Source organism: Nomia melanderi, chromosome 3 (assembly GCF_051020985.1).
Source record: "Nomia melanderi isolate GNS246 chromosome 3, iyNomMela1, whole genome shotgun sequence".
NCBI lineage: Eukaryota > Metazoa > Arthropoda > Insecta > Hymenoptera > Halictidae > Nomia > Nomia melanderi.
Genome location: NC_135001.1, coordinates 2,592,405 through 2,618,633, shown reverse-complemented (window position 1 = coordinate 2,618,633; position 26,229 = coordinate 2,592,405). Strand labels below are relative to the sequence as shown.

Below are 26,229 nucleotides of genomic sequence, written 5' to 3'. Positions count from 1 at the left end.
GAAACCACAGCCAGGTGGCAGCGGCTCGTAATACACAACCCGTCGGGCGAGTTGATGGAAAACGGTGACGACGCGCCGAGGAGGATTCGCATTCACTGGCGTCAACGCATTTGCATAATGCACTGACGCAGTGTGCGTGAAGACGCCACCGTTAACCCGAAACTCGCGGAGTCCGAGCAGGCTCGCTGCGGAAACTTTCTCTGTCAAGCCTTATCCACCTGTGCATATGTGCACCGCGACCCAAACATTCAGTTTAATGTTTTCGTCTTGGGTATTATACGTATTACCGCATTCGGCTTTCCGTCTTGTACAATGCAATGCTCGTGGGCGTTGATATTTTTCCGAGTCTTTCGAAGTGTTTGGCGGGTAAGAGAGAGGGATTACGTTTGATCGTTTTGCGCTAGTGATTTGGATCGTTTGCTCGGGGTAACGGAACAATGCGGATTGTAAGTGAAATTAGTGCGGTTCGTGATCAGAGTGTTTGATTATCCACAGTGAAGGGCCGATCAGTTTGAACTGCTTCGAATATAGTAAGGTGTGGTGGGATGAATACTATATGAACAGAAACGGGCGGGTGATTAGTTTACAAGTAAAAGTAAGTCGAAGAAAAGAGAATTAGATTTAAGTGTATTTAGATCCCTTCTATTATCTTGGTGTCCACTACTTGAGGCTCGACGTACGATTGTTGGTATCTGCGAAGGGGCTAACTAACCAACAGTGGACGTCAACTTTTAAAAGTCAATATTCTTCGCCCACGTACAAGTATATTTCCGTTTCCTAGAAGTCACTACGCATTGCGCACACTTTGTAAAAGGATAAGCCAGGCTAATGGGAAAAGCCGCTTTCGAAACTTTTACTTCGCGTTGACAAATACGAGGAAGATTTTTGTCAACTACCTGTCTGTCCAGCTTCTGGCAGAAATGTCTAATGAATAATGTCACGAGTCTGAAATAAGCCTGAATCTCTAAGGTAATATTAGATCGGTTAAATCTTCGAACGTCTCGCCTCTCAAGTAACAAAGAAATATGACTGATTCCGGATACCAGTTTAAAAATGAATTTCACGCCTGATCAAGCGATTATTACGAGAACTACATTCATCCCTTGAACGAGACTCGGAAACTGGAAACTGTTCGCGTAGAACAACAAGAAAACCCACGGGAATCGATATGAGAAAGAAAGTGAGCGACGAAGATTGCATAACGTAGCAATTGCGACGGATTTCACGCGAGACATCGATCGGTGGACAAGCTCGAAAATCTAGCTCGTTCGAAAGTAAAACGACGCGGCTGGACATCGTAAAATCACCGAACCAAGACCGAACTAACTGGCCGGTCGCTTTCTCCGGCGCGTGTGTTACGTCTATAAATAATAAACCAACAGGTATTTCGACTTTCTCGGGGCGAAGAAAAATCACCCGGCGGATGGTGACACGCGTGAAAAATCCTGGATCGATCTGTTGCCACGCGAAATGAGCCGAAACGGTATCGGTGAACGGCGCAAGTACGCTGGTTGTCAATTGCCCCACTAATTGGGAGACGAAAAACCGTGTCCCGTTCGTTTCTTATTCAACGGAGCCCGCTGGAACGGCGAAACGGCATTCGACGGAGCACCTCGGTCGACGACGACGACCGCGCGCAACTTTGTTCGACTCCATCAAGTCAAAATTCACTTTGTTCACGTCGTTTAAATTCCATTTGAGTTCCCCATCTTATTGTCGGCAAGACTCGCGCCGGTTTGCCCTGGTCCCCGGTTTGAATCTCATTCATCGCATTGTCCCCCGGACAATTATGCGTTACGACCCCGAGCGCGCGCGGTAATAGGCTTCCGCGATCGCGCGCCAATCCGGTAAATTCTTCCGGAATTACCCGCCGCCGGAATAACAACGTGCCGGCGGAACGTACGTACAGCGCGAAAAGAAAGTATAATCCGATTAATTGGATCCCCCGCGAAGAAAAGTGCTTTTAAGTAGACGTTAAGTCACGGCCCGAAGCGAATCTGGCGCGTGATCGTCGAGATTAAGCTACGCGATCGCGCACGCAATTGTGGAATGCTAATGCTTAATCTTGCATTTAGAATCATTCCGTTGAATGATAATGAATTTTTCATCGTTCGAAGATATTCTAATTATATATCCCAGAAACTGAACTTGTTTCCTTTCGCGAAGTAAGTTAAAGATGTGAACTAAGGTTTCGATAGCGACTAATTCTGTTCTATTAACATTGAACAGGACGTAACTTATGTATCCATTAATAACTTTCCCTTTCTACAGATACTTCCTACATATATCGATGGAATTTTACAACGTTAATTATCTCGATATCTTAAGCAACCATCATTCCACATTCTCGAGTGATTTGAATCGCTTAGGACGATCGTAGGATAACACTTCACCACTGGTTACAGAACACCCCTCGCAGAGTGCCAGCTCGAAGGCTGTTGATGGATTACTTCGTGCCGGAGACAATTAATTACCGCGTGTATCGATAATACGCGCGCACGCACATAAAATCGAAGAGAGTAACGCGAATCATTCGAGCAATCTTCAATTAACGCGGTCTGGGACCCGGGAGAACGGGGACGCGAGGGGGGCCGAGGAGGGCAAGGAGGGCTGGGGCGTTTCATTTTTGCTCGGCTGGCTGCACCCCCTATTAGGCGTGTTCCTCTTTCCATTTCCCTGATCTACGGTGGCTGGTACCCTTTTGCGCGCGAGTCAATTCACCGGCGCAGAAACAAGCTGCACAAATATAAGAGGAGGTTTTCGATTTCTAAGAGTGCACGCGGCCGATGCGATCATTAGCACAAAGCGCGCGGCACCGGGCAGACATGCAAATTGCACGAACGGGAGGCCAATTATGAGGCTCGGCCTTTGACAGTTTATAATGCAATTAGAAAATGCTTCCTCTCCCTTGACGACAATGTTCTTCGTTGCCTTCCTCCGGTGGTTGCCTTTTCTTCCGTTTCCGCGCTGCCGTTTTATGGCGAAAAACAAATGTCCGCTTTCACGATCCTCGAAGACTTCTCCTTTCGGGTAGGCACACAAAGCTCCGCTTTCCATTCTTGCGGACCGCTTATTGTTTGTGCTACTCTCTACCTTTCTTACGAATAAGTAATACTCTTTTTGCGACCTTTCCACTTTTCCCCCCTTTCCCCGTTTCTCTTTTACTTGTTTGCACAATCGCGGAAGAATTTCGAAGGAGACATTCGAGAGCGGTCGCATTCTCAATATCCGGCGCCCGCGCCCGCGCCCGCGCGCGACAGCCCGTGGATCTTAGCCGACGATCCTTTGACACGGAAATATGGCGCGGATAAACGGTGTAATCAACCATGAAAATTGCCCTGAATAAATTTTTCCCGGGGCAGATCCCTCCCGTCGAATTAAATAATTCACCGTAATTCAACGATGCACCGCCGCCGCCGCCGCCCGAATGTTACTGTCATCCATTTCATCCCTTAGACGTTTCCTCGTATCTCCGTTTTCTTCAATTTCTCGTAACTAACGATGCAATTTGTATGCAGTATTTAGCTGTTTCTTATCATCTAAATTCCCGTCGTGTAATATCGCTGTGCGTTCAACTGTATACCGTCGATGTAAAAAATGTGACTTCCAACACCATTAACGCCTCATTATCCGAACCACATTTCAAAAGCAACGACTTTCCACACGCGACGAGTATACTAATCACACACAGCCAACCGGTTAACAAAGACTCAACTGCCTCCGCGAAGAGGATCACCGACTCAAAAGACATTCATCCAGCAACCAACCACCAACACGACACCCGCCAGAATCATTCCACGAAACACGCGAAGCAAATCTCTCGTAACTAAAAAAGGAACCCGGTTACCACGTAACCCGCGGGACCGATCCGCAGACCGTAGCCCGGAACACGGTCCGGCTTTCTTCAAACGAATTCCCGTAACGGGGCAAGTTCCCTATAATTCGGAAACCGCCTCCCCCGGCCCGATAACCGCGATGCAACGCAAAGCCCTTAGGAACAACCGCGAAAGCAAGGAAAGACAATTTCCGTCTGGTCCTAACTCGAGCATGACGGGTAAGAACAGCTAGTTAGCAATGTTGCAGTTTGTTACGGAGGATGTTCGCGGGTGCCGGTGGGTCGGACGCGCGCGCGAGGCCACCCCGCAGAGCGGGCCGAGCTTCTCCGCAATACGGAATAACAGAAGCCGAACCACCCTCATCCTCTCGTACATCCGCCCACCCAGCAGCTTCCCGTTCAACCCGCTTCAACCCTGCTGAAGTCTGGTTCGGCCGCTCGAAACTCGATAGGCAAGTGACCATGGGGAATCGACTAAGTTAGTTCGCGGGATAAGCGCGCGGTGTGCGCACACAGGCGCTGGCGATGCTGGCCGAGCGTAGGTTCGCGAGAAACGGTCGTCTTCGCCCGGTGGATCCCTGTACCTAACGTTTGCAGCCGTGGCTGGGACCGCCGCCCCATGCAGGTGTGACGTCCGCGCGCACGCATCGATTATTAATTCGTAGCCGTGAGTAGATTGCGCCTTCCACGCCCGTTTCCTCTCTATCGTTATCGGGTCCTAGGGGTGGTGAGCTCGCTCTGCCGCGATCTCTCGATCTCTCTTACTTGCACGCCGCTGCTCTTTCGATGCTGCTCTCTCTCTCTCTCTCTCTCTCTCTTTTTCTCTCTCTCCTTCTCTGTTCGCTCGAAATCCCCGGCCGGGTATTACGCTAAGCACATTAGTCGTCGCCTCTCTGTCGCGATTACGCGAAACTTCGTTCCTCCAGCGCGCGCGACGCTTGTACGTACCGGTTCTGGCTGACGTGCAGCGAAGATAAAGGCCGCCTCGCTGGTGCATGGGACGCTTCGTCGGTGAAAAGCCGAATTAGATCGACGGGCGGGGAGGGGACAGTGGCAGCTACGCGAAAACACGAGCATTCTTCGACCGCGAGACACCTCGCCGTTCGCCCGACCGACGTTCCTCTCGTTACTTATTTCGCGCTTACCGACGCTACAGTTACCGCCCGCGCTCCCGCGGCTCGTTACGATGAATCGCGGCAGACAGGCTGAGGATCTGGGACTCTACGCCGGGGCTTCCCCGCGGATCCGTGTAGATAACACACGATAAGCGCCGCGTTCTGTTGTATTAATTGAATCCCTTTGTACCGGGGCATCCCTTAAGTAAGGAGACGAGCTTAACCCCTGTTAGGGCGCGATATATTGTGCGGTATCTAAGGTACGACGGAGGTGGTTGCTGCCTGCGGTTTCGATTGGGATAATTGTAGCTTTGAGGGATTGTTCAGAGTATGTCTTTACAAACATTCGATGGAACGATCGACGAAATATGTAACGATGTTGAAGGCGAGGATCGTTCAGATATCGTTCTAAGATACGAGGTAACTGGAAAGCGTGACTAAGGAAGTAAATAATTGAACCGAAAACTGAAGGAACTACCAAAACCAGAGTAACTCCGATAAGAAATAAGTAACAACTACATTAATTTAACTTCAGTAATCTGAACTACTTTGAAGTGTGAAGATTCACAAACCAATTCATCCAGTCCCCTCTCGAATGTATGAAACAACGAATATTGCCCCTGATCGTCGACCAGATATAAGCTTCAATAGTAAACCACTCGTCCCTGAATCATCCCCGAAAAATCTAAGTCCGCGTAGACACCGGACGTTTCGTTATCGCGGTTGTCGCAGGGGAAATCAACGCCCCTTTTACGAAACGCCGAGAGTAACGTTACTCGAGTGCACCAGTTCGTCCCGTTCCAGCGCATTACCATGTAAAACTCCGACTGTTGTCGAGAACTCTCCCGGAACAGGGAGCAGGGGCGAGAATACTTTCGTTATTTGTAACTGGATACACTGTATCTCGCTGGGAGAGTCGCACGAACTTCAACTTCCGGCGCGGGCGCGTCTGGATGCCGCGAACTGGTCGCGAAGATCGTAACGAGAGAGGACAGACCCCGTCCTCCGCGTTTGTAATTTCAAAGCCCGAAGACAGCATCCGCGCCCCCAGCCAGCCCACCCCGTCGTCGAGCCCGGCTGGGAACTGCTCGTTCGCGTGTAAGAAGTTTCCCGTGAAATGTCGCCAGCTACCGATACAGCGTAGCGAGCGTCGTATTCGCGAAACATGCACGCGACGAGACGGCGAGGATCTCCTTTCTTTGCGAGGGAGGACTGCGCAACGGCGTCGAGTCGAGTGAACGCGACTTGATTATCAAAGACACGGGAAACGGAACACCGAACGCAAGTAAACCGTCATCCCCCTCCCCAGCACGAGCGGAATTCTTAGCTGATTATTGTCCGCCATTATAAGTGTTCCCGCCGGTAGATGTCGTAATTAGACTGTGGATTTTATGGATTTAAACAGCCTCGGAATACGGAGAATTTGATTCATTTTAATCGCCCAACTTCTCGTACAACTCGTTCCTCGCGCGTACGTGGTTGAAGGATTTCGAAACAATTTCTACGTTTGTTCCGTCGGAGTGATGGTAAGGCCGGAAGAGATGGCCTACTCTTTTTGAAGAATTATCATATTGTAAATATCATTGGTATTTAACAGAAAGGAATGTATTTATGAAAGGAAAGGTGTTAATTTGAACGAGATCGAACAAATTTCGCCTGGATGTAGCTTATTAAGGAATTCTTGTGAGTATGTGAGAAATAAAATGTTTCTTAATTTCGATTGAAAAACGCTGAATATCGTATAACCGACGAACGCATGAGCGCGCGTTCAGCTTTGAATATGCCAGGAAAGTTTACCACAAATATTTAAAACGCCGGATAAAATGGTACGAGAAAAATGGCATCGGAACGTTTACATACCACCGACCATGACAAAGTATTCGGACTGTCCACTTTTCATAAATGATTAAATAAAAGTGATATCAAACGTGCGACCCGACTACGATTTACAATAGGATAAGGTAAATTGATTTAATATCAATTTACGAAACGTTCGATGAAATTGCGTATCGAATAATATCATCGGTGGGACAAATTCGCGCGACCATAAATATTTTCAGAAGGAGGGACGCACACCGCGTCCGGGCAACGAGGGGAGCAAACGCACAAAGTGCAGTTATCGCAAGATTTTAATACCCAATTATCAAAGCGTTTCATCGCTAATTTTATATTACCTCTGTTCCAGCGGGCCAATAAGATCGGGCGCATAGGATCGATTTAAATTTGCGGAATACCTGGACCGAATAGTTGAAATTATTCGACCAAATGAACGAGTCGGCTGAAAATTCAAATAATAGCGGAGCATCCGCGGGATCCGAGCAACCGGAGCCTACGAATCGTTGACTTTTCTAGCGAAACGGGACCACGGGCAACGAAATAAATCAATTTCGTATTAAAGGCTGCCAATCGAACGCGACGCGTACCGGTCCTTTCGCTGTTTGCCTAATGGCGAAAGAAAAAGGAAGCGCGAATGCAAAAACCAATTTCCACCGAGGCAATCGTTCCTGTAATTTATAGCCGAAATCGTCCTCAACGAAACGAAGGAGAAAGCGAATTAATTAACGGCAGCTTAAATCACTGTAAAGAAAGCCGAGTCTCGTAAAACACCTCCTATCGATCAAGCATCGCGGAACCGTGAATGCAATCCAGTTATCATCCAATCAATTAATTCTCAAGCTGATACGTTGTACAGGGCATGCAAAAAATAGAGGTATCGAATTCACACGATCCGTCACGTGTTGTAGAGATTGAAAAATATATGAAAGTGATTTGTTCGAAAGCTGTAGCTGTTGAATGATTCGATCATTTCTTTTGGAGAATCAGGGACCGTGGAACGATTACAATACAACTGGAAATAGAATTTTATCGAACCGACGAAGACAAATTTTTAGCGTCTTCAAGTAAAAGAGGAGTTCAAAAACCTGTGTATTAAATGCAGCTCACGTCTGAATATTATTAAATAAATTTTATTTGACCATTTTCAACGATTCGAAAACTGTATCGAATATCACGTGGAAATGTTATTTCAACACTACCATCCTGTTCACTCGTCAGTCAACAAAATGAGCGCAAATCGAGGTTCATTAAATCTGTAAAATTTCATGTGCATTACACCACGCGTGATCGAATCCTTTTAAACAACCCCCTACACGTCGACACTTGAACATTCGCACGTTTTCCGGCGAACCAGCGGAACGCGAGTGATTATTGGCCGCGATCTCGACGGGAAGCTTTATTGGAGCACCTATTTAGCCGGTATCCACATGATCTGATTTAACCTGGCTAATTGGCCAATCCCCAACACGTGAAAATATACATAGACATGGAAAACACGCAACCAGGTACTCTAATTTTTTTGACAAGCGATTCTTAGTCGCCACTTGATTTGACGTATCGAAACTATAGAAAGTCTAATACTTGATATTAAATTCTGCGCAACGAAACGATATATAATTAAAACCAATCCCTTAATTATAATAATTATAATAATAATTTCTCTTCGCATCGCTTGTGAAAAATATTATCAATGTCATCAAAGAACCTTCATATTCCTATTGTCCATCGAGAAATCCTTCCAACGAAAAGATTTAACCTTCCAAACATTTCTCGCGTTAATGCATCATATAAAATTCAATATTAAATACTAAACTTCATAATTGTATAGCTTCAACCTAAATGGCAACTCAGCTTTCCTAGTGCAAAGGTTTAGTCGATCGACAATTGTTTTAAGGAACGAACAGTCTTCGGTCGATCAAGATCCGATCGTCCGATTTTTAAAACAACCTTCCGCGGAAGCTTCGCCGATTAACACGAGCAACAGTAGCCGCGCATAATACCCGGAACACACCGAAGGAACAGAGGGTACAACAGGCACGCTGGCGCACGCACACATGCTCACACTATTAAACGCGTGGGTCCTCTATGTTGTATTAATTTTCGTTTGCCGGCCTTTCGTTGCTTAATCGAGACTGTATTGTTCGGCGGCACAATCGTGTGGAATCAATCGATCGAGCGAAATTCCGTATTCCCCTCGAGGATAGTGCACGGTTCAAAGAATGGCCGCTAGAGCACCCGGTTGGTTACAAGTGCGGGGAATCTGCGGCCCGGAATTCGTACGGGCCCACGCGCGCCGCTATTAACGAACCTCGTCTGAGAGCAGTCGCCGCGTTGCGACACAAGAATTGTCGTCACTCGTGCTTTCTTCTCGCGCTTTTCAAACGCGCCCGTACGCCGGCTCACCGTCTCTCCCTTTCTCCTCTTCGTTCCGAATGAAACACTGCTCGCCCCGTTATTACGGACCGAAAAAATTGGATTTGTTCGACACGTTACGGTTCCTTGCTATTCATCGTTAAACGTACGCTTCACGTTTGAAGAGAAAGGAAAGGTCTCGCGTTATTAAACTTCGAGAAAAAGGTACTTATACCGTTACCTTTCTATTGTAACGGGATCGACGACGTAACTGTAGGGAGCAATGGATAGGATTCGAAGGGGTTTCATTGGCTAATAAATTCCATTGGTCTTTCGTTTACATTCGTCAGTGTCGGTATTTATTTCAATAGACTTTATGTCATCTTCTGACCAAACAAGGTATTTGTAGATTAAGGTACAATGATATTTGTTTGATAATGGTTAATTATAATTACGGCACTAATGAGATCACAGGGAGTTAGGTAGCTTCGAGACGCTCGGTGCGGAAGTATTAAAAAAATTAGACCGTTATAATTAAGAACGTAATGGGCTGAAGGAAGGCGGGACTTAGCTGCCAGCTAAGTCTCGGCAGCGTCTCCGAGCGCAACGATAGGGGTCGGTAATGTACAGAAATCTCATAGAAACTTACACATGGGTTGCTTCTTGTGCCGTCTAATTTCTCAGCTTTGTATCCCCTTCAGGGTCCAGTTTCAGTTACAAGCTGCAAAACAGTACCGTAGGAACACCCGACGAACAGTCGTAGCGTATCCGGCGTCGACGGATCTTCCGACAACCCGAATCAGCGGCCGGAGCACTCCCACACAGCCGTCGACCCCACGAGACCCAAATACGACGATACCTCGGAACCCGGCCGGCGGAACGAGTGTCGTTACGCGGCTCGTTTTCCGGCTTTAATTAAATGACGTGCAAAACGCGGGCGGTACAGAGTCGCTTTTCTGGGCTTCCGGAGCGGCCGTACTCAGACGGGTCAACCGTAAACCAGAAATGCGTACTACCAGCCGCCCACGTATTAATATACTATGGCAGTTTCCCTGCCGGTACGTTTTTCCTCGGCCCCCAAGGGAAAATTGCGAAATTTTCAAACACGATTCGTCTTCGTTCGCCGGGCTCCAATTACCCTTCGTACATTTCGTTTTACCTTTACACACCGCGACGAGCTCTCCACGCTTTCGCGATCTCCTGAACTTGACCCAGTGTTTTTCGACCAGTGCTAAGTGGAGTGTGATCAGTGAATAGGGTGAGAAGTTTGAGTCAGACGAATCCTTTGTTCGCGAAATCGATGGATGAGGTGTAATTGGGCTGTTGTTTAGGTATTTATGGCGTGATGAAATATGATAAACTATATGTTTTTCGTTTACTGGGTCTATTAGTATAGAAAATGAAATTTTATCCTAAATTCTGTTTTCATAGATTTCTGTATGAATATATGAAGAATAAACGTCTGGTCTAGTAATGATCCTTGGATGGGAGACACATGTAGCAGTGAGTAGCGAGTTCCATGGTTTTTACGTTTCCGAAACGTCCGTGGAAAACAAAGGACGTACAAGTAGCGGAAAGAAAGTACTTGGAGCTAATCCAAGAGAACGTAAATCGTAACTAAACTGAGGATTTTATGTATGCGCGGTGCATAACATTTAAGAGACGCTTCAAGAAATAAAAAATTCTCCCAACTCAACATACGTGTACGCTTTAAAGAAAAATACAGATCAAATAACGACAAATTAGATCAACAGATAAATACCTAGAATAAAAATCAACTCAGCCTTGCGAACACACGTTCAATTAAGATTCTATAATATATTCCCACCGACTAAATATGAAATACAAGGAACACCGCAATATCAATTTCAATTCAATGTACACCTATCTAACTTCTCTAAAATAAGTAGCCCCGCATATATAATTAACAATACTCGGGCGATATACTGAAAGTGTAACGAACTCTCGCATTAAAAGTTAATGTTCCATGATAATCAACTTTTTCCTCCATATCGCCGCTCGCGGCTTCAATCTCGTTAACACGCCGAATTCGATTATTACTTACACATAATTCCTAGCGACGAACTCGAACGATGTAAACGGCACGAAGCGCGGGGCGCGCAAGGGTGTAGAAAAACGTGTCGGAAAAATGACGGAACAACAACGATCAATTAGCAACGATGTCAACGCGGAGCGCAACGCATTCCTGAAACGATCATCATTAAAACCTCATTTACCCTAGGTGATCGCATTACCCCGCGGCCGTTCGCCGCCTTTTTCGATACCGAAATCGGGAATTTTAAATGGACGAGTGGGGCTTTTATAACGCGCGATGATAATGCGTATTCTCTCATCTTGATGGGCGATGCGTGGCCGCGGCGGCACGAAGGAAATGGCCGCGCGCGCTCGCGGCAACGTGTACGCACGTAACGAAGGTAATTATATGCACGCGACGCGAAAGCGAAAGGGTCGTTACACGGCCGCGCGGCGCGGCGCGCCGCGGCGGGGAGCACAATTTACAATCTGACCCCTTTCAAGTTTTTGCCGGACACGTTACACTCCTCCACGCGCATCGCGTGCGGAACGATCCGCGATACACTTGAATCGTTACAAGTGGCACTGTTCAACACCGTTTTCATTGATATTCGATACAATCGCGCCGTATTTTACCAATTTTGCCGCGCAGAGATAGAATTGCCGCTACAAACATTGGGAAAATATCAATACTTTTATGGGATGATAAAACATCGAATTCGGCTGATACCGGTGGTACAAAAATTGAAGGAGAATAGATAAATTTGGAGGAGGAATATAATTCGGGATAAAAAAAAATTCGGCGCGGCGAGGGAAACAGGGAAACAGTTCGAACGTGCGGTTTGCCTGTAGGAATAATACAAATCGAGTGATTAGTGTAATACAGTAGAAGCGATTATTAATTTTAACGCGTCCGCGCTGAACGTCTTTCTATATATGGTGTTTTACGTTAGTGAACACTTTGAGCACGAATTACATTAGTTTTACCGGTGTGAACGTGTTAATACGTCTATATTATTTTCAACGAAGCTATAATAATTCGATTAAATTGACACGTGGGGCTGCTCCATAAAAAAAAAAACAGAAATTTTCTATCGGCAGCTTTGTATTCCCGAAAAGACAAATTCGCGAATTGCCGGGTTCAATCAACACGTATCAACGGCGAAGTGGGAAAATAGATTTTGAAACCGGAAACGAATGATTCCGATTCGCGGGAACTTTGATTAGTTTTCGCACGGTCGAAGGGACTGGGACGGATCGGTTGACAGCCAAGGCAGAGAGGAGAGCTTCGGAATTCTGTGTGCGTTCTACTCCGTAGTTGTCTCGCAATGAAACTCCCCGTCAGTCATGCTTCCAAGTCACGTGCGTTCGAAATAACGTAATCCGGGAGACCAATAGCCGCCAATTAATATTCCGTATCGAGATACCGATGAATCGGCACGACATTCTGCCGGACACACCGAGTTTTCGTTGTCGCGCCGCTACAATATGTTGCACAACGCAGAAATCCAATTTGCCACACGTATTACGCGTTGATAGAAAGAAAACAGCTGAAAGGAACGCGAGTCTAATTGGTCAGAGGCCGATTGGAAGGAGGCATGCCTCTTCTCGCACGCGCTTCCAGCACTAATCTGGTGTCCGTCAATACAATCGCACGGTAATTAATCAATACCGCAAACAAAACAGCGAAAGACCTCACTTGCCCCTGTGCCCTCAATCAATACATAGTATGTACATCGTTAGAGGAACAGAAGAGAAATAGATAGCAATCAATCCTCCGGTGAATCAAAGATATCGCTTGGTGATCAGTAATTGTTACAGTCAATGAGTGTTTCTTTGCTCCCGATTGGTAGAAAGTTTTTTTCGGCCAGTTAACAAACTTAGTGCTCGGTCCGGTTAAAATAATCGTGTGTTCTAAACCAGTTTTGATCGTTGAAATATCAAAAGATTCAGTATTCGTTGATCTCTAGTTTATATCATTTATATTGTCAGTCGACCAAACCGAAACAGGCCTCGCGAATAGAGCAAGTCGGTGTTGACGAATCGGGGGATACAAACAAAACATGATCGCAGCGGGCGCAACTATTCGAAGAATGCGGACGGAATTCGATCCAGTCTAAATGAACGTCTTCATTGATACTGTTCATCGCAACAACATTGCAGTTCGCGAAATTCAACGCTTCTTCTTTGATTCGAAGAAGCCAATTACTGGACTCTAGGACGGCAAAATGGTGAGAAGCATTGGACAATTAAAATCCACCGAAGTTTCATGTTGTATCGTGATCTAAAAGGTATCTGTTACGAAGCAAGGGAGAAGCATTAGGCGTGAGATATGCGACAGAATGAAATTTATTCGATCGGTGGCGCCGATAGAAAACAATCGTTACAATCGTAATTCATATCTCCCTCTCCCTCGGCACAAAGGGGGACTGGACAATTGATATCAAGGCCGGCGCAGGTAACGCCGATATTCGGAACCGCGTGGGAGTAAAATTACTGCGACCGTCGGTTTATTTATTGTACGCCACCGGTTGACGGAGGACCTGGCCGGGAAAGCGATACGCGGCCACCGAAATAGAGCCGTTTCTCATTTCCTGCGACGAAGAAGAGGAGTTCTTTCGTTTAAGTGAAAAATTACGATGAAATTGAATTAAAAATGGTGCGCGTCCTCCGGGTGAAAGACACACCTCGGAATACAATTCATGGCCAATTTAAATACAACGCGAGCCGACAGAGGCGTGGGCAGACATTGCGACAACCGAAGCAACTGGGCGTTGAAAAAGTTGTCGCGAGACAAGCGATCCGAAGATACGAATAACTTGATGAATATAAATTTCAAATAAGCGATAATTGAGCAATCGAGATTCCATCGTGATTTATAGATTCTCCGATCGTTCCTGTATCAAAAAATTGGAACTTTACAACCGCCGCCTTACACACTTAAACGCATTACTAGGAGAAACTACAGCCCAAGGGATCAATTAACATTATTAAATTCCTTCGCGTGCGACCTGCTATCAACGAAACAATCCTCTCCTGTTCCGCTCGAAAAGAATTCTCCGCCGGCTCGATATCAAAGACGCGAGCCTGAATTTTGTACCCGAATATCTCGAAAATTCCCGATTGCGAGGGTTCCAGCCAGTCTCCAAACACACCGAGCGTATCGGTGATTAATATTTCATCTGCAGTTCAAACAGTCCGGTAACACGCGATTGGGTTCGAAAAATCGTTGTGGAACGTTAATGGCGTAACAGAGAGCGGCCGTGGTCAAAAGAGCGTCCGCGGATTGAGGCGAGCACGGCGAGGAGAATCAAGGAAATTATCGCTCGCGCGCGCTAAACGTTTTTTCCCGAAAAATAAGGGAACTAAAGTTTTCCCTGGCAGCAAGAACGGTGTCGCGTGCTTGATGTGGCGAGCTGAGGTGTCTAAATACCGCCTCGACTCGCCGCGGCGCCGCGCCGGAATCGAATTCGCGCCCGGGAAGGGATGAGGGAAAACGAGCGGAGCGGAGACACGAGAGCTCGAGTCCAGTTAGAGAGCCCCGAAGGATCGTGTACATCTTTATGCAGATACAGGCTCTCTCTACCAAACCGACCCTCTCCTCTCGCCGCAGCCGTGCCGACTCGGCTCCGGCGCTTTGTAAATTTTCAGGGCGAGCGCCTCTTAGGGGCCGCGCTCGCGCCCGCGCGCTCGCGCGAGAGCGCGGCACACGCGCTTTGCGGATTTTTCAATCACGTTCCGTACTGACAGGATTAATAAAGCGGCCCGACGCTACACGAAGAGTTTCCAGACTCATTTCATGCAGAATCGAATTGGATTTCCAGGTCGGGGACGGTGGTGTGTATCTCTGGCACGGCGTGTACGCGCGCGAGAGAGAGAAACGCGACCCGGCCGCCGCGCCGCGTGCTCGTCCCTTTGATGTGCCACGCTCGAATACCCGTCGAGCTTTTCTCTCGGTGATACCGGTTCCCCGCACTTTGTTACATCACCACTAAATAATCGGTTTATAAAAATTCATGGCGGATCTAGCGAGCCTCGCGCCGGTTTATATCCCACACGTTTCACGTTTCTCATCCTCCCCGTTCCTCTGTCGCTCGTTGATCAAGCCGATAACGAGCCGAAAGGGTTGCGAAAGGAAAGGACACCTTTCCGGAGGACACTCCGAATTCTGATCGTTCTTTCGCATCCGTCGTTCGCGACGCGACGCTAAGAAGGCTTTTGGTGTAATGGTGAACAACGATGGAAGTGAGGGAAGAGTTATTAACAGTTAACCTGACCCACGTTTCACGCGGAAACTTACGCCTGCCTGAGGCGGTTTTAGCGCTATGCCAAGTGTCGCGCTGATGAAACACTTACGCGTGTTAGTGGAGAATTTCTGGGTATACCGGGTGCCCTGCGTAAAATAGGGTGATCTGAATAGTTTTAAAAGAGTATCGTGATCCGAAGTTCTTCTTAACAGTTTCTTTTCTTAATGGTTTTTAGATTGATGATATAACCGACCAAAGAGGTTTTCCTTTATTATTGCAACTTGAGACGGAATGAAGTAAGTTGAAGGGTGTGGTGTACGTATAATGAACTTACACCTGCCGTATATGTATAGCAGTAAATTAAACGGTTTCGACACGCTCTGCTCGATTCTCGCTCGGACTAAGCTGTTTAAGGGATGAAACCTTTCCATCCAATTACAAATGCGGGAATTAAGCATGTGAACCAGTTTAACTTTATTAAACCTCGCTCAGTTCTCGAATTATTGCCATTCTGTGAAAAGATTCCAATGCAACGTGCTCTCGCAAAGCCGTAAATCGTCAAAATAATTCGAATCTGAACAAAATAAATAATAAAAGTCCACGAATGTATTCAACGGTTGTCAACGTATCACTTACGATTAGGACAGATTAATAAAAGAAACAAAATTGTTCTTTCGTAGAATGAAATCAAGCACGCGATTTCCCAAGAATTCTCTCACAGTAACAAAAACCATCGAATAAATAACACTTCGAATCGGACGAAGGGAAAGGTTCGTCGCGAAACAGCATCATTCGCTAAGCGACCCATAATTAGCGAATCGATCGAAGGGAATTGAATAAAACTGACTGGCGTCACAGGAAGATTGAGCCGTCCTGTACGATCGGGGAAGACGAGAATAAGAGAAGGTGAGGGACGGTGAAATAGAAAGAGTGAGAAGGAGAGACAGAGAAAGAGAGAAAGTTAGTCGACGAGCGGTACGCGTAGGGTTGAGGGTTGAAGCCGGAGGGTAGAGCCGGAGGATTGGTACGTTTTTAGTGGTTGCAGCACTCGAACGTGCCAGGGCGAATATATCCTGCACGAGTGCACGCGTACACGCGCGCGACACGACAGGCCGGTGTGTACACGTGCACGGGCGCACACAACCGTACAGTGTGCTTTTATTCTTGCTATCACGGTGCACGTGCAAAAGCGCTGGACGGCTCTCCGAATATTTTCCTTCTAATTTAATTTCACCGGCCGGGAGTGCAGCGCACGCATTACTTCGCACGTATCCGGCAAGAGGGAGCAGATTGAGATCGAGATGGGGGAAGAAGCGCCACCGGTATAACGATGTACGCCGGTGATTTTTTAAAAGGCCGATTAAGAAACGTATCTCGAGCGGTTATAAGGAAACTCCGCGCGGCGGTTTGATTTTTATCTTTTCCCCTCGGGCACCGGCCGACCACGAGATGTCCCCGTAATATCTCGACGTATCCCGTTGATTACGGGCAACCCCTCCCGTACGCCAGCCGACCGCGCGCGACACTCGAAAACACTTGAATTCAGAGGAACTCGCGGCAGGTGCATTTATCAAATGACCGATCTCTCGCGCTGCCACCCCCGACGACGCCGCTTCCGACGTACTTTACAGCTGGGACGAATTTTATGCAGATCGTATCCTGGGACGTCAGGCGTCACCCTGACACTGACGCGCCGATCTAAATAGAGATTAATCGATTCGTAATACGCGGGATTGATGAAAGTTTCATTCGCCCACTTTATATTATTCGATCCGCGTTCTGAATATTTCAGCGTCGCTTTTATCTGATTTCGGCGATGAGAGAAAAATAACGGCATCAAATATTCGACTGACCCTTTTGGAATGCTCATCGCGACGCATTCCACTTTGTCAATCGTGGATTTCTGTAGCTCTACTGAACGTATCGCAATTGCTTTTGTGTTGCAGTATTATCTCTGAGAACGTGCGCAACGTCCTCGACAAACTCAACCACAACGCAAGCGGAAGAGGAGGATGAGGAATCCTTGCCGCAGATAACGCTGGACGAGTTCAAAGAAAGATACAGAAGACTGATACCCTACATGACTTACTATGTCGCGAACAACTACGTGAACGGGCAAACACCGTTGCCGCAAAAGGTTGCGAATGAGTATCAAAGCAGTGCCTTGCTGAGGAAAGAACCGCAATTCTTCGTCAGGTTAAACAACGCGGCCAGAAAGGGGAATATTCATCGTTTGAATCCTCAAAGTACTGACAGGAAATTCATTCCCTCGGTGCAGTATGATCCTCACCGTGTGGGAAGTGACAATGATTACTTCGCTCCTGTTAGGTACAGCGCTAAAGTTGGCCACGATGATTATTCGGTTCAATATCAAGGATACCAACATCAGAAAACAGCGTACCTCGACGTCACAGCTACACCGAGCCAGATCTCACGCAAGGAGCACAGGTACTATCCAAACGTGAGACCATTACGACCTTACGCGACAAACGGTCGAGACCACTTGCCCAGAAAACAACTGGCTAAGCCAGTGCCCGGCAACGTTCGAGACGACTACCCGCTAGATTATAACGGCAGGCCAACTGTAAATGGAGTTCATTATCCTGCGAAGGAGTTCCAAGGACATCGACCATCCCCGCCGCACGCGTACTCCACCGTGGCGTCCCCCGAGCCTGTCCAAGGCAAGCAACCCCTGCCGAGCCCCCAATTAATTCGAAATCCGAATGTAAACCTGGATCAGATAGTCGAAAGTTTGCACCTAAGCGAACGCTTACCCGAGGTGCTGAACAGAGACAACATCGATAACAGTTTAAGGACACTGGCGGAGATACTCAACATCCTCCATAATAAGAAGAAAGGGGAATACCCGCTGGTACAACAAGCTCCATTGACACCGCTGATAAAAGCACCGCCGAGATTACCACAAAAAGTACAGAGTGTCAAAGCAAGACCGCAGACGAGACCGAAAGTGATCACCGAAACGCGATTCCAAGTCACACCGAACCCACTGTACCTGACCGACGATCCGGAGCGTTACAAACTGACGTACGAGGACGAAATAGATCCTGAGCCACCGGCCCAGTCGGGCTACTTAGAGGACAACCTAAGTAACCAGAAACTCGAGCCGAACTTCATGAGAGACCATCTAAACAACCACAAGCCTGAGCCAACTTATGTCGGGAATAGTCTAAATAATAAGCTGCTAGAGTATTACATCCCGGTGGTTCAAGATATTCCGGAGAAGAACAAAGACGTGTTCCTGCCGACTATCAGGCCCCATGTGAATCATCACCAGTACCCCGGCGACGGTTCCACCGAAAATTCTTACGAGATCACGGAGGATTTCAACGACGACGTGTTGCAGCAGGGTCGATACCCTTCGACGCCAGCGACCACGGAAAGTCCGGCTTATAGTTATACGGAGCCTAATAAAATTTCAACCCCAAAACAGAATGTCCCGCAGACGTCGGTAAAGTACGGCGCCACGCAGGGAAAAGCTAACGTTGATTATCCAGCTTATTCAAGCATACCGCTAACCAACTTCAGCTGCAAGGAACAAAGGTACAAAGGATTCTTCGGGGATCCGGAAACCGGATGTCAGGTACGATTAAAAATATTACATTAGTAATATTTCGGATAGATTAATTATATGAAGCTTTTATAGATAGCGCACGTTCATTCGCGGAGTACTAGAGACTTCAGTGTTATTTTTAAGAAGTTAACAATTATTTTTAATAATTGCAGGTGTGGCACTATTGCGACCTCAACGGTGGTAAATCGTCATTTTTATGTCCGAATGGTACTATATTCAGTCAAGTGGCCCTAACATGCGACTGGTGGTTTAACGTGAAGTGCGAGACGACCACTCAATTATACGTGCTAAACGAACGGCTTTATAAGTACATCTTGCCGGTAATGCCAAAGTTTCCAGAGGACTTCACCGGGCCGGAAGTAGATCGGTATTTGGAACTAAAATTCAAGGAGATGGAGGCGAAGCTGAAGGAGAAGTTGAAGAAGGAGGAAAAGGAGAAGCTCAAAGATAAACCAGAAATGGAGAAGGAAGAAGAATGATGAATACTTAGTTTATAGTTAAATTATTGTAATTTTAGCGATCTAAGCTCAGCGCGTAAAGGACCAATCCTTGTTGCCATTATTTATTCTAAATAGCAACAATCTTTAAGTCGCATGCCATGCATTGTCGAATGCGGGCGGATTTTGTGAAACTTGAAAATGTGCAATATGTATATTATAGGTTTTTGTGCGTGATTTATGTTTAGCGTACGTTAGGGGAAATTTTCGATACGAGATCTCTATGTTAATGAAATCAAATTATCCTGTTCCACTAAGATATGAAGACAATCATGACATCAAAATTAATTATTCAAGCACACGATAAGCAGTTAGGAAAGCCAAAACATGTACGAAATAACTGAATAATGTCAATAAGTATTTTCTTTCCCTCTAGTCATATTTCTACTGCGTGATTATTTATAACAGGATATGCTCTATTATTTTATAGAAAATTTTTGCATTTGTATATGTATCATACGGATTGATGTTAATTATATTTTTCGTTAAGGGTATCACATGCACAGTATGCTGTTCTGAATGACAACGAACATAATAATAAATTAATTCGACACTTTCCCACTTTTGAGGGAACAATATGTAACTATTAGAAGTATGTATTAGAATGTAACAACGTTTCAATTTTCTATTTGTACTTAATAGTTGTTACAAGTATTGAACTTATTTATTTATCATTTTGTAATATATGATAGGTAATATTCTTCTGTATATGCAATAAAATGATAGACTTTCTTCCAATAAACGCATACGTTGAAGTTGAGACTTACCTTTTGCGCCTGATGAATCCTCTGCAACCTCTGAGCGACACACGTGCACATCTCATGGAAATCGATGAGGAAGTCCGTATTCTGGGAAAAAGATAAAGATACCTTTTTTATTTTCTATATATAAGGTAGTCGGAAAAGATATTTGTTTGAATTCTATTAAATATACAAACCTTGTTAACTAATGACACATAATTGTGTTTCTTATGTAATCTCAACATACAATGAGAGCATCCAGCTATCTCACAATTTTCACAATAATACCCCAATGGTTCTTTGCATCGTTCTGAACATGTATTTTGAACAATAAGAGCATCTTCATTGTTACTGTTAGATAAAATAATTTTGGAATGTCCTTGCAATGCTCGTCCATGGATCTGACAAAAGAAACAGCAGATATGGTTTCACTTACCAATGCTTTTTATTATATATACCTTAGTAAATTTTTTGACATAATAAAAATTCATGTGAAATATAATATTTTTTATTACATATTACAACAATAATAAACTGCATCGCATCTTCAAAAGAATTTGTGGAAATATAAGGAAAAATATAAACAAAATATATATACATATATTTATATATACCTTGGTATAACAACTTAAACAATAAAGAGCATTGCACTGGGGACATTTTATTGATGCCTGAACTCCACATTCATAACATAATCCTGAAAATAAAGTTGATTTATTTTCAGGAAGGTTTAATATTTTCTTTCATCTTTCGAAAATACAAACCTTGTATACATTGTTGTTTCACTCTAGAACTAATTGGCTTAAAGAAACATATGTCTGAGTCATCAGTACCCACTGGTCGATTGTGGGATACGATCATTAGTCCCAATGCATACATGTTTAAAGGTAACAAAGCAGTCTGATCATTATTGTACTTAGAAGTCATATTACATACAAAACAAGGTTTGTTATAGGCAGTCTTTGCACATTTATCGCATATGACATGTCCGCATTGCAATAATAAAGGAATTAGCCCCCGTAAAGGTACAAATTCTGAAACAAACAAATTTAAGAACTTTTTTTAAAGGAAATAATATATTGAACCATAAATTAACGAATGTCATATAGAAGAAATATATTCTCTGAGAATTTCAAATTAAATAGTGTTCTAACCTCTACAATACTTGCATTTGCGTTCTTAATATGTATTGAGACTGTAAATCGACATTGAACCTAACTTAGTTTCACTATAAAGATATTTGTAAACATAGTGGGATAGAATGTAAACAGAAATAGCAACTAATTTCTAAAACTAACAGTTCAATGCTATGAAATTACAAAGTAATATTTTGTATAGCATTAGTATATATGTTTCTCGTGTAAGTAAAAAAAATGTAGAAAAGCCGGTACACGTGTGGCTCGAAAGAATCAACAATTACCTCGAAGAAAAAACTGGTGTCTGCACTGAATACAGTACACGTTTCGCAATTTCGTCGAAGGAAAACTATAATTGCTAGGTTGTTTATTATCATTCCGTGCTATAAACATTTTGTTAAACGAATCTTTTCTACTCATTTAGTTAGAACACGCACTATTGCAAGTCGAAACACTGTTTAAACTTTACACGCCGCAACAGACCGTGCAGAAACTCAAGCGTCACACATTTGAATTGTAGCCCAGTGCCGACACAAACTATCTGTGAACCCATGCGTTTTAATCTCTAATGATTCGGGTGAAATATTTGTCATTATAATTGACAGATATATAATCAAATATTTTCTTCATACAATAATTATATGGTATATGTGTTTTACTCACTAAATACGAGACAAAAGAAAGATTCACTTATTACAAATATGTAAATAAAGTTCCCATGAGCAGAACTTTCAAAGTACGTTGCAAGTCACGTGACTACCGGATTTGTATGAATATTAGAGTTAGTTAAAATCTTACCGTATATTGCATTGCAGCAAATTCTTGAATAAAAGTAAGTTAAAAAATATGAACATATTAACAAATTTAATAGACGGTTGTATTTTTAAATGTTATTGAAGGTTGCATTTTGCAAAAGAAATTTAACATCAGTTTGCATGATCAATTTATCTCGGAGCTTGGTTAAAAATTAAAGAATCATTATGCGCGTTATGTACCAGAGCATAACTAATTCAAATAGGCAGTCACATTACGTTTCATGTCATAAACGTATTAATAATAAAAGGGTACCACTCTATCGTTGCTTACACCCGTCATACAGTGTTATTACCATTATAGAAGATATAAATTAAATCTATATTTCGCAGAGTACCTCAATAATGATTATTACAATTACTTCAATTATGAGAATGTAATTCTACTACTGATTGTTCTATCTAAAATTTAACAAATTATCTGCTGCACTAACCCAAACAGAAGATAATAATAAAATACGCTTTAGAATCTAAAACACGATATAAATTATATTGCGTAACGAATATTACATATTTTTATCACGTAATTAAAAAAATAAGAAGTCTTCGTAACTTTGCACAGTTGAAGATCGACATACGCCGGTTAGTTATGTATCTGATCGGTAGTTCCCAGCACAAAACCGGTGCGAATCTAGTCACGTGATTAGAAGCGTCTCGCGATCCTCAAGACAGATGCCGCCGTGATCTCGAGAACTGTACAATTTGGCAAAAACATAAAAAGGCAGGTGGATAAGCGAAGTTATGTTGGATCCATTGGATTCTAGGCGCGGTCGCGACCGAAGGTCCGTTATGATCCCACCCAGCGCGATCGCTTCAGCGAGCAAGAGACTCGTGAACCTCGATCGCCATGTTCTGAATAGATACAAAAGACCTGTATAATATTTTAAATAGATAACCACAGACGCTTGAAAATTATCAAATACAGATGATAAAATACACTATTTTTAACAGTCTCGTTTACAATACCAAATATTTTTTTAACATTCCAAGATATGCTCCGTACAAAGTACAATAGTATCAAAGTGCAAATCTCGAAGATATTTTTCAGTCCCACTTCTCCACAGCATCTTTGCGGGATTGGTACGTTCAAGACAAACATCTCTAGAAATATTCATCTCTAAGTAACTACAGATAGAAAGTCTGCGGCCCAGTGTCTGTTCTGAATATCTGTACAGGAAACACGTCCCGTCATGTTGCATTTTAAATGTTCCTTCCCCAGACCTTCTGTTTCGCTGACTTCGTATTAAAAATAAGGCAACCGAACAAGTGGATAGCAACTGACAACCTCTCCTTTAACTTTCCTTCGTACAGAATATTTCAAAACACTATTTCTAAACCTAGTCATTTCCGAACCCAACTGATTAATTCTCAAAATACAGTTTCCCAAACAATGTTCCTCGCTCGAAATATTCTATCCCAGCAGAACACCTCTGCAAAGATCTCGAAATAATTGCCGCTCAATGATTTGCTCCAAACAAAATTGCCGGAGATCGAGACAGCGATAATTCGCGTTTTCATCTTTTACGTAATCGTCACGATCGCGCGGCTCGCACAGGTCGTTGGATAGGTGAGGCAAGGAGAAGGAGGAAGCGAGATATCGGATTTAGGCCGCCGCTCGAAACAACAGTATCTACAGCGAAGCGGTCTCTGGACTCGGCAAGCCGAGCGAAAGAGCTGTAGCAAGGTCTAGGCTGGCTGGCATTCAAGGTCGCGTGCACAGCGCAAAAGCCCCGGATCTATCCCCGCCCCAGATTTCTAGCGCCCTTTACCTCACTACCTCGCTCCTTCCTCCTCGCACTCTTGCATTCGCACATTTCACCGGCTCCGGGCCTCTCCTTCGCTCCTTCTCCGTCCTTCTCTCGGTCACTCCGCGATTTTCTCGCTCCTCCCCGCAGCTCCCGATATCACGCTTTGCCCGTTCCATTCCCCACCACAAGTCGTCCTCTTCCCGCCAAGCCTAGCTCTTCGGTCTCCTCTCGCACCTCCCCTCTTCCTCCTTTGCCCTTTCCGCATGCAACATCGATTTACCCATAAAAATTCCCCGCACTCAACTCTATCACTTGGCTAGTACTTCCTGCCGGGCTTGGGTATCTCTCCGGTTCGGGATTCACCGTTGTAATATGCAACAAAAGTATGATCGATCCGCTGGATAATTCAACATTCGCATGCCTCGCGTTGCTTGAAATCGCTTATTTACATGCCCGGTGCACGTGTGCTCGTATATACGTGTATCACGTACGTATATAGAAGGCAACATTCTGCGTGAGTACCTACACGCGCGCGCAAACTCGCTAGGAGTTGGATGTCGGGCCGAACCGAACAGAGAAAATAAAGACGTACCTACCTTGCGTAAACTAAGAAGCAAGATACTCCGTCGGCTCGTTGGGGACGAGTCGTACGAGTATTTCCTGCTTTGGCTCGCGAACACGGATCGGGAAAACAATCGGCGAAGCTGGCAAACGGCTGAAAATGGAATTTACACGAGAGATAATGCTGCAAGTGTCGCGTTTAGCGATGGGATTGAGCGAGCGCACACTCCCAAATCAGCTTCTACGATAACTGCGCGCGATCTGTTTAGAATCAAGTAAGTCCTGCTGAGGGAAATTGTACCTGGATACTGATAACTGTGCGATCTCTGAGATTCGATAAAGGAAAAAAGGCTAGCGGTGTGTTCGAAGGAGGGAGATAGAGACTCGGAATCGTTAAAGGATAATCTTAAGCACCGACGAACGGCGAACAACAACATTTGTTGAAGTTCGTATTAGGATACAAATAAATGACCAAGCCTTTACACAACCTTGTCACGAATGAAGAACGCTTTCGCAGATTAGAGATCATTTAATAATCGAATTATGGACTTCACGCGTTTACGATGGATGTAAATGGAATAAATAAAACATAACGATACATCTCAACATGCTTTTCATTTTCAGTTGAATCAAACCATAAATACAGGGACTGCATCCTTCATTTACATTTCACGTTTGAAAGCTGGTCCATAAAGTTTAGAATTTCCCCGAATTTCCATGATCTATTCGCAAATACCAATTTGTATTCCGCAAATGTAATACGGCTGCGAATAAAAAAACAGGAATAGCTCGGAAACCGAGAGTATAAGTGAATTATTATTTCCGGTCGAGCGGGCATATCATTTTCATTCGAAGTTACCGGAAACAGTTCAAGGTGTTCGGTCTAGTGCGTTATTGTCCAAGGAATTCGAGAAAAATTCTTAAAATTCTTGGCGCATACCCGACATTACTCAAAGTGTGTTTGATCCCATCGCTATATAGTCACAATATCCTGACTCGGTTCTAAATTCAATTCCGCTGACCCAGTTTAGGTCCTACGTGACACGATGGAGATTCGGAGGCTGTTCTCAGTTTCCCTACGCCCGCCATCCCGTTTACATCGCAAGGGATACGAAATGCGTCGTCTCGCGGCACGCGAAATGCGTCCTGTAATACGTGGAAATGCGCGTTACCGTGATAAAAATTCGGGCTGCGGCGAGGTTTCGTAGGGAACTAATATCGAAGCCGAGCGAGAGGAGAATTTCTTGTCGCAGGAATTGTCGCCACTCCCACAAAAAGCGCGAGGGATAGAGGGAAAGAGGGAGAAAGAGAGAGGGTGGCAAAGAGAGAGAGAGAGAGTGCGAGAGAGAGAGAGAGAGAGAGAGAGAGAGAGAGAGAGAGAGAGAGAGAGAGAGGGACAAACGGGGCAGCGAGAAAGAGATCACTGAATAATTTTGAAGCAGTGAACGGACGAAAAGCCATCGATTGAAATTTTCATCAAGCTTTCGCACGCGCATGTTCGCTCAATTATTTATTCACGGAATAACGAACGGACAAGCAGACGTCTGGCTGGCCAGCAAACGAGCCAACATAGTGCGGTTTCACGGTAGAAAAAAGCGACGTCTAAAACGGACTTAGCTCGCGCGTAGCGTTTCCGCACGCGTCGCCGATAAAATTTTCATCCGATCCGGCGCCGTTCCTTAATGTTCTGCCAGGAAAAATGAAATCGAATGTAACTGCCAACG

The 26,229-nt window shown here is 44.9% G+C and overlaps 2 protein-coding genes across 13 annotated transcripts in view; one reads left to right on the top strand and one right to left on the bottom strand.

Annotated features, from left to right (window-relative positions):
* The window catches only part of LOC116430288 (uncharacterized), a 54,724-nt gene extending 34,501 nt beyond the window's left edge, over positions 1-20,223 (top strand). Inside the window, exons 2-3 of the mRNA XM_031984202.2 lie at positions 17,366-19,020; positions 19,164-20,223. Of these exons, the coding sequence (XP_031840062.1) occupies positions 17,366-19,020; positions 19,164-19,490 (1,982 nt within the window). The 3' untranslated portion in view covers positions 19,491-20,223. The remainder of the gene's footprint in view (positions 1-17,365; positions 19,021-19,163) is intronic.
* qin (tudor domain-containing protein qin) overlaps positions 1-25,762 on the bottom strand; it is a 316,867-nt gene extending 291,105 nt beyond the window's left edge. The window contains exons 1-6 of one of the 12 annotated variants that reach the window (XM_076365496.1): positions 25,678-25,762; positions 24,541-24,659; positions 21,013-21,282; positions 20,863-20,945; positions 20,446-20,649; positions 20,276-20,356 (exon numbers count right to left, since the gene is read on the bottom strand). In XM_076365496.1, the coding sequence (XP_076221611.1) occupies positions 20,276-20,356; positions 20,446-20,649; positions 20,863-20,945; positions 21,013-21,175 (531 nt within the window). In that variant the 5' untranslated portion in view covers positions 21,176-21,282; positions 24,541-24,659; positions 25,678-25,762. The other 11 variants (XM_076365497.1, XM_076365493.1, XM_076365495.1 and 8 more) reach the window with 11 other exon arrangements.
* Between the last annotated feature and the right edge of the window lie 467 nt (positions 25,763-26,229).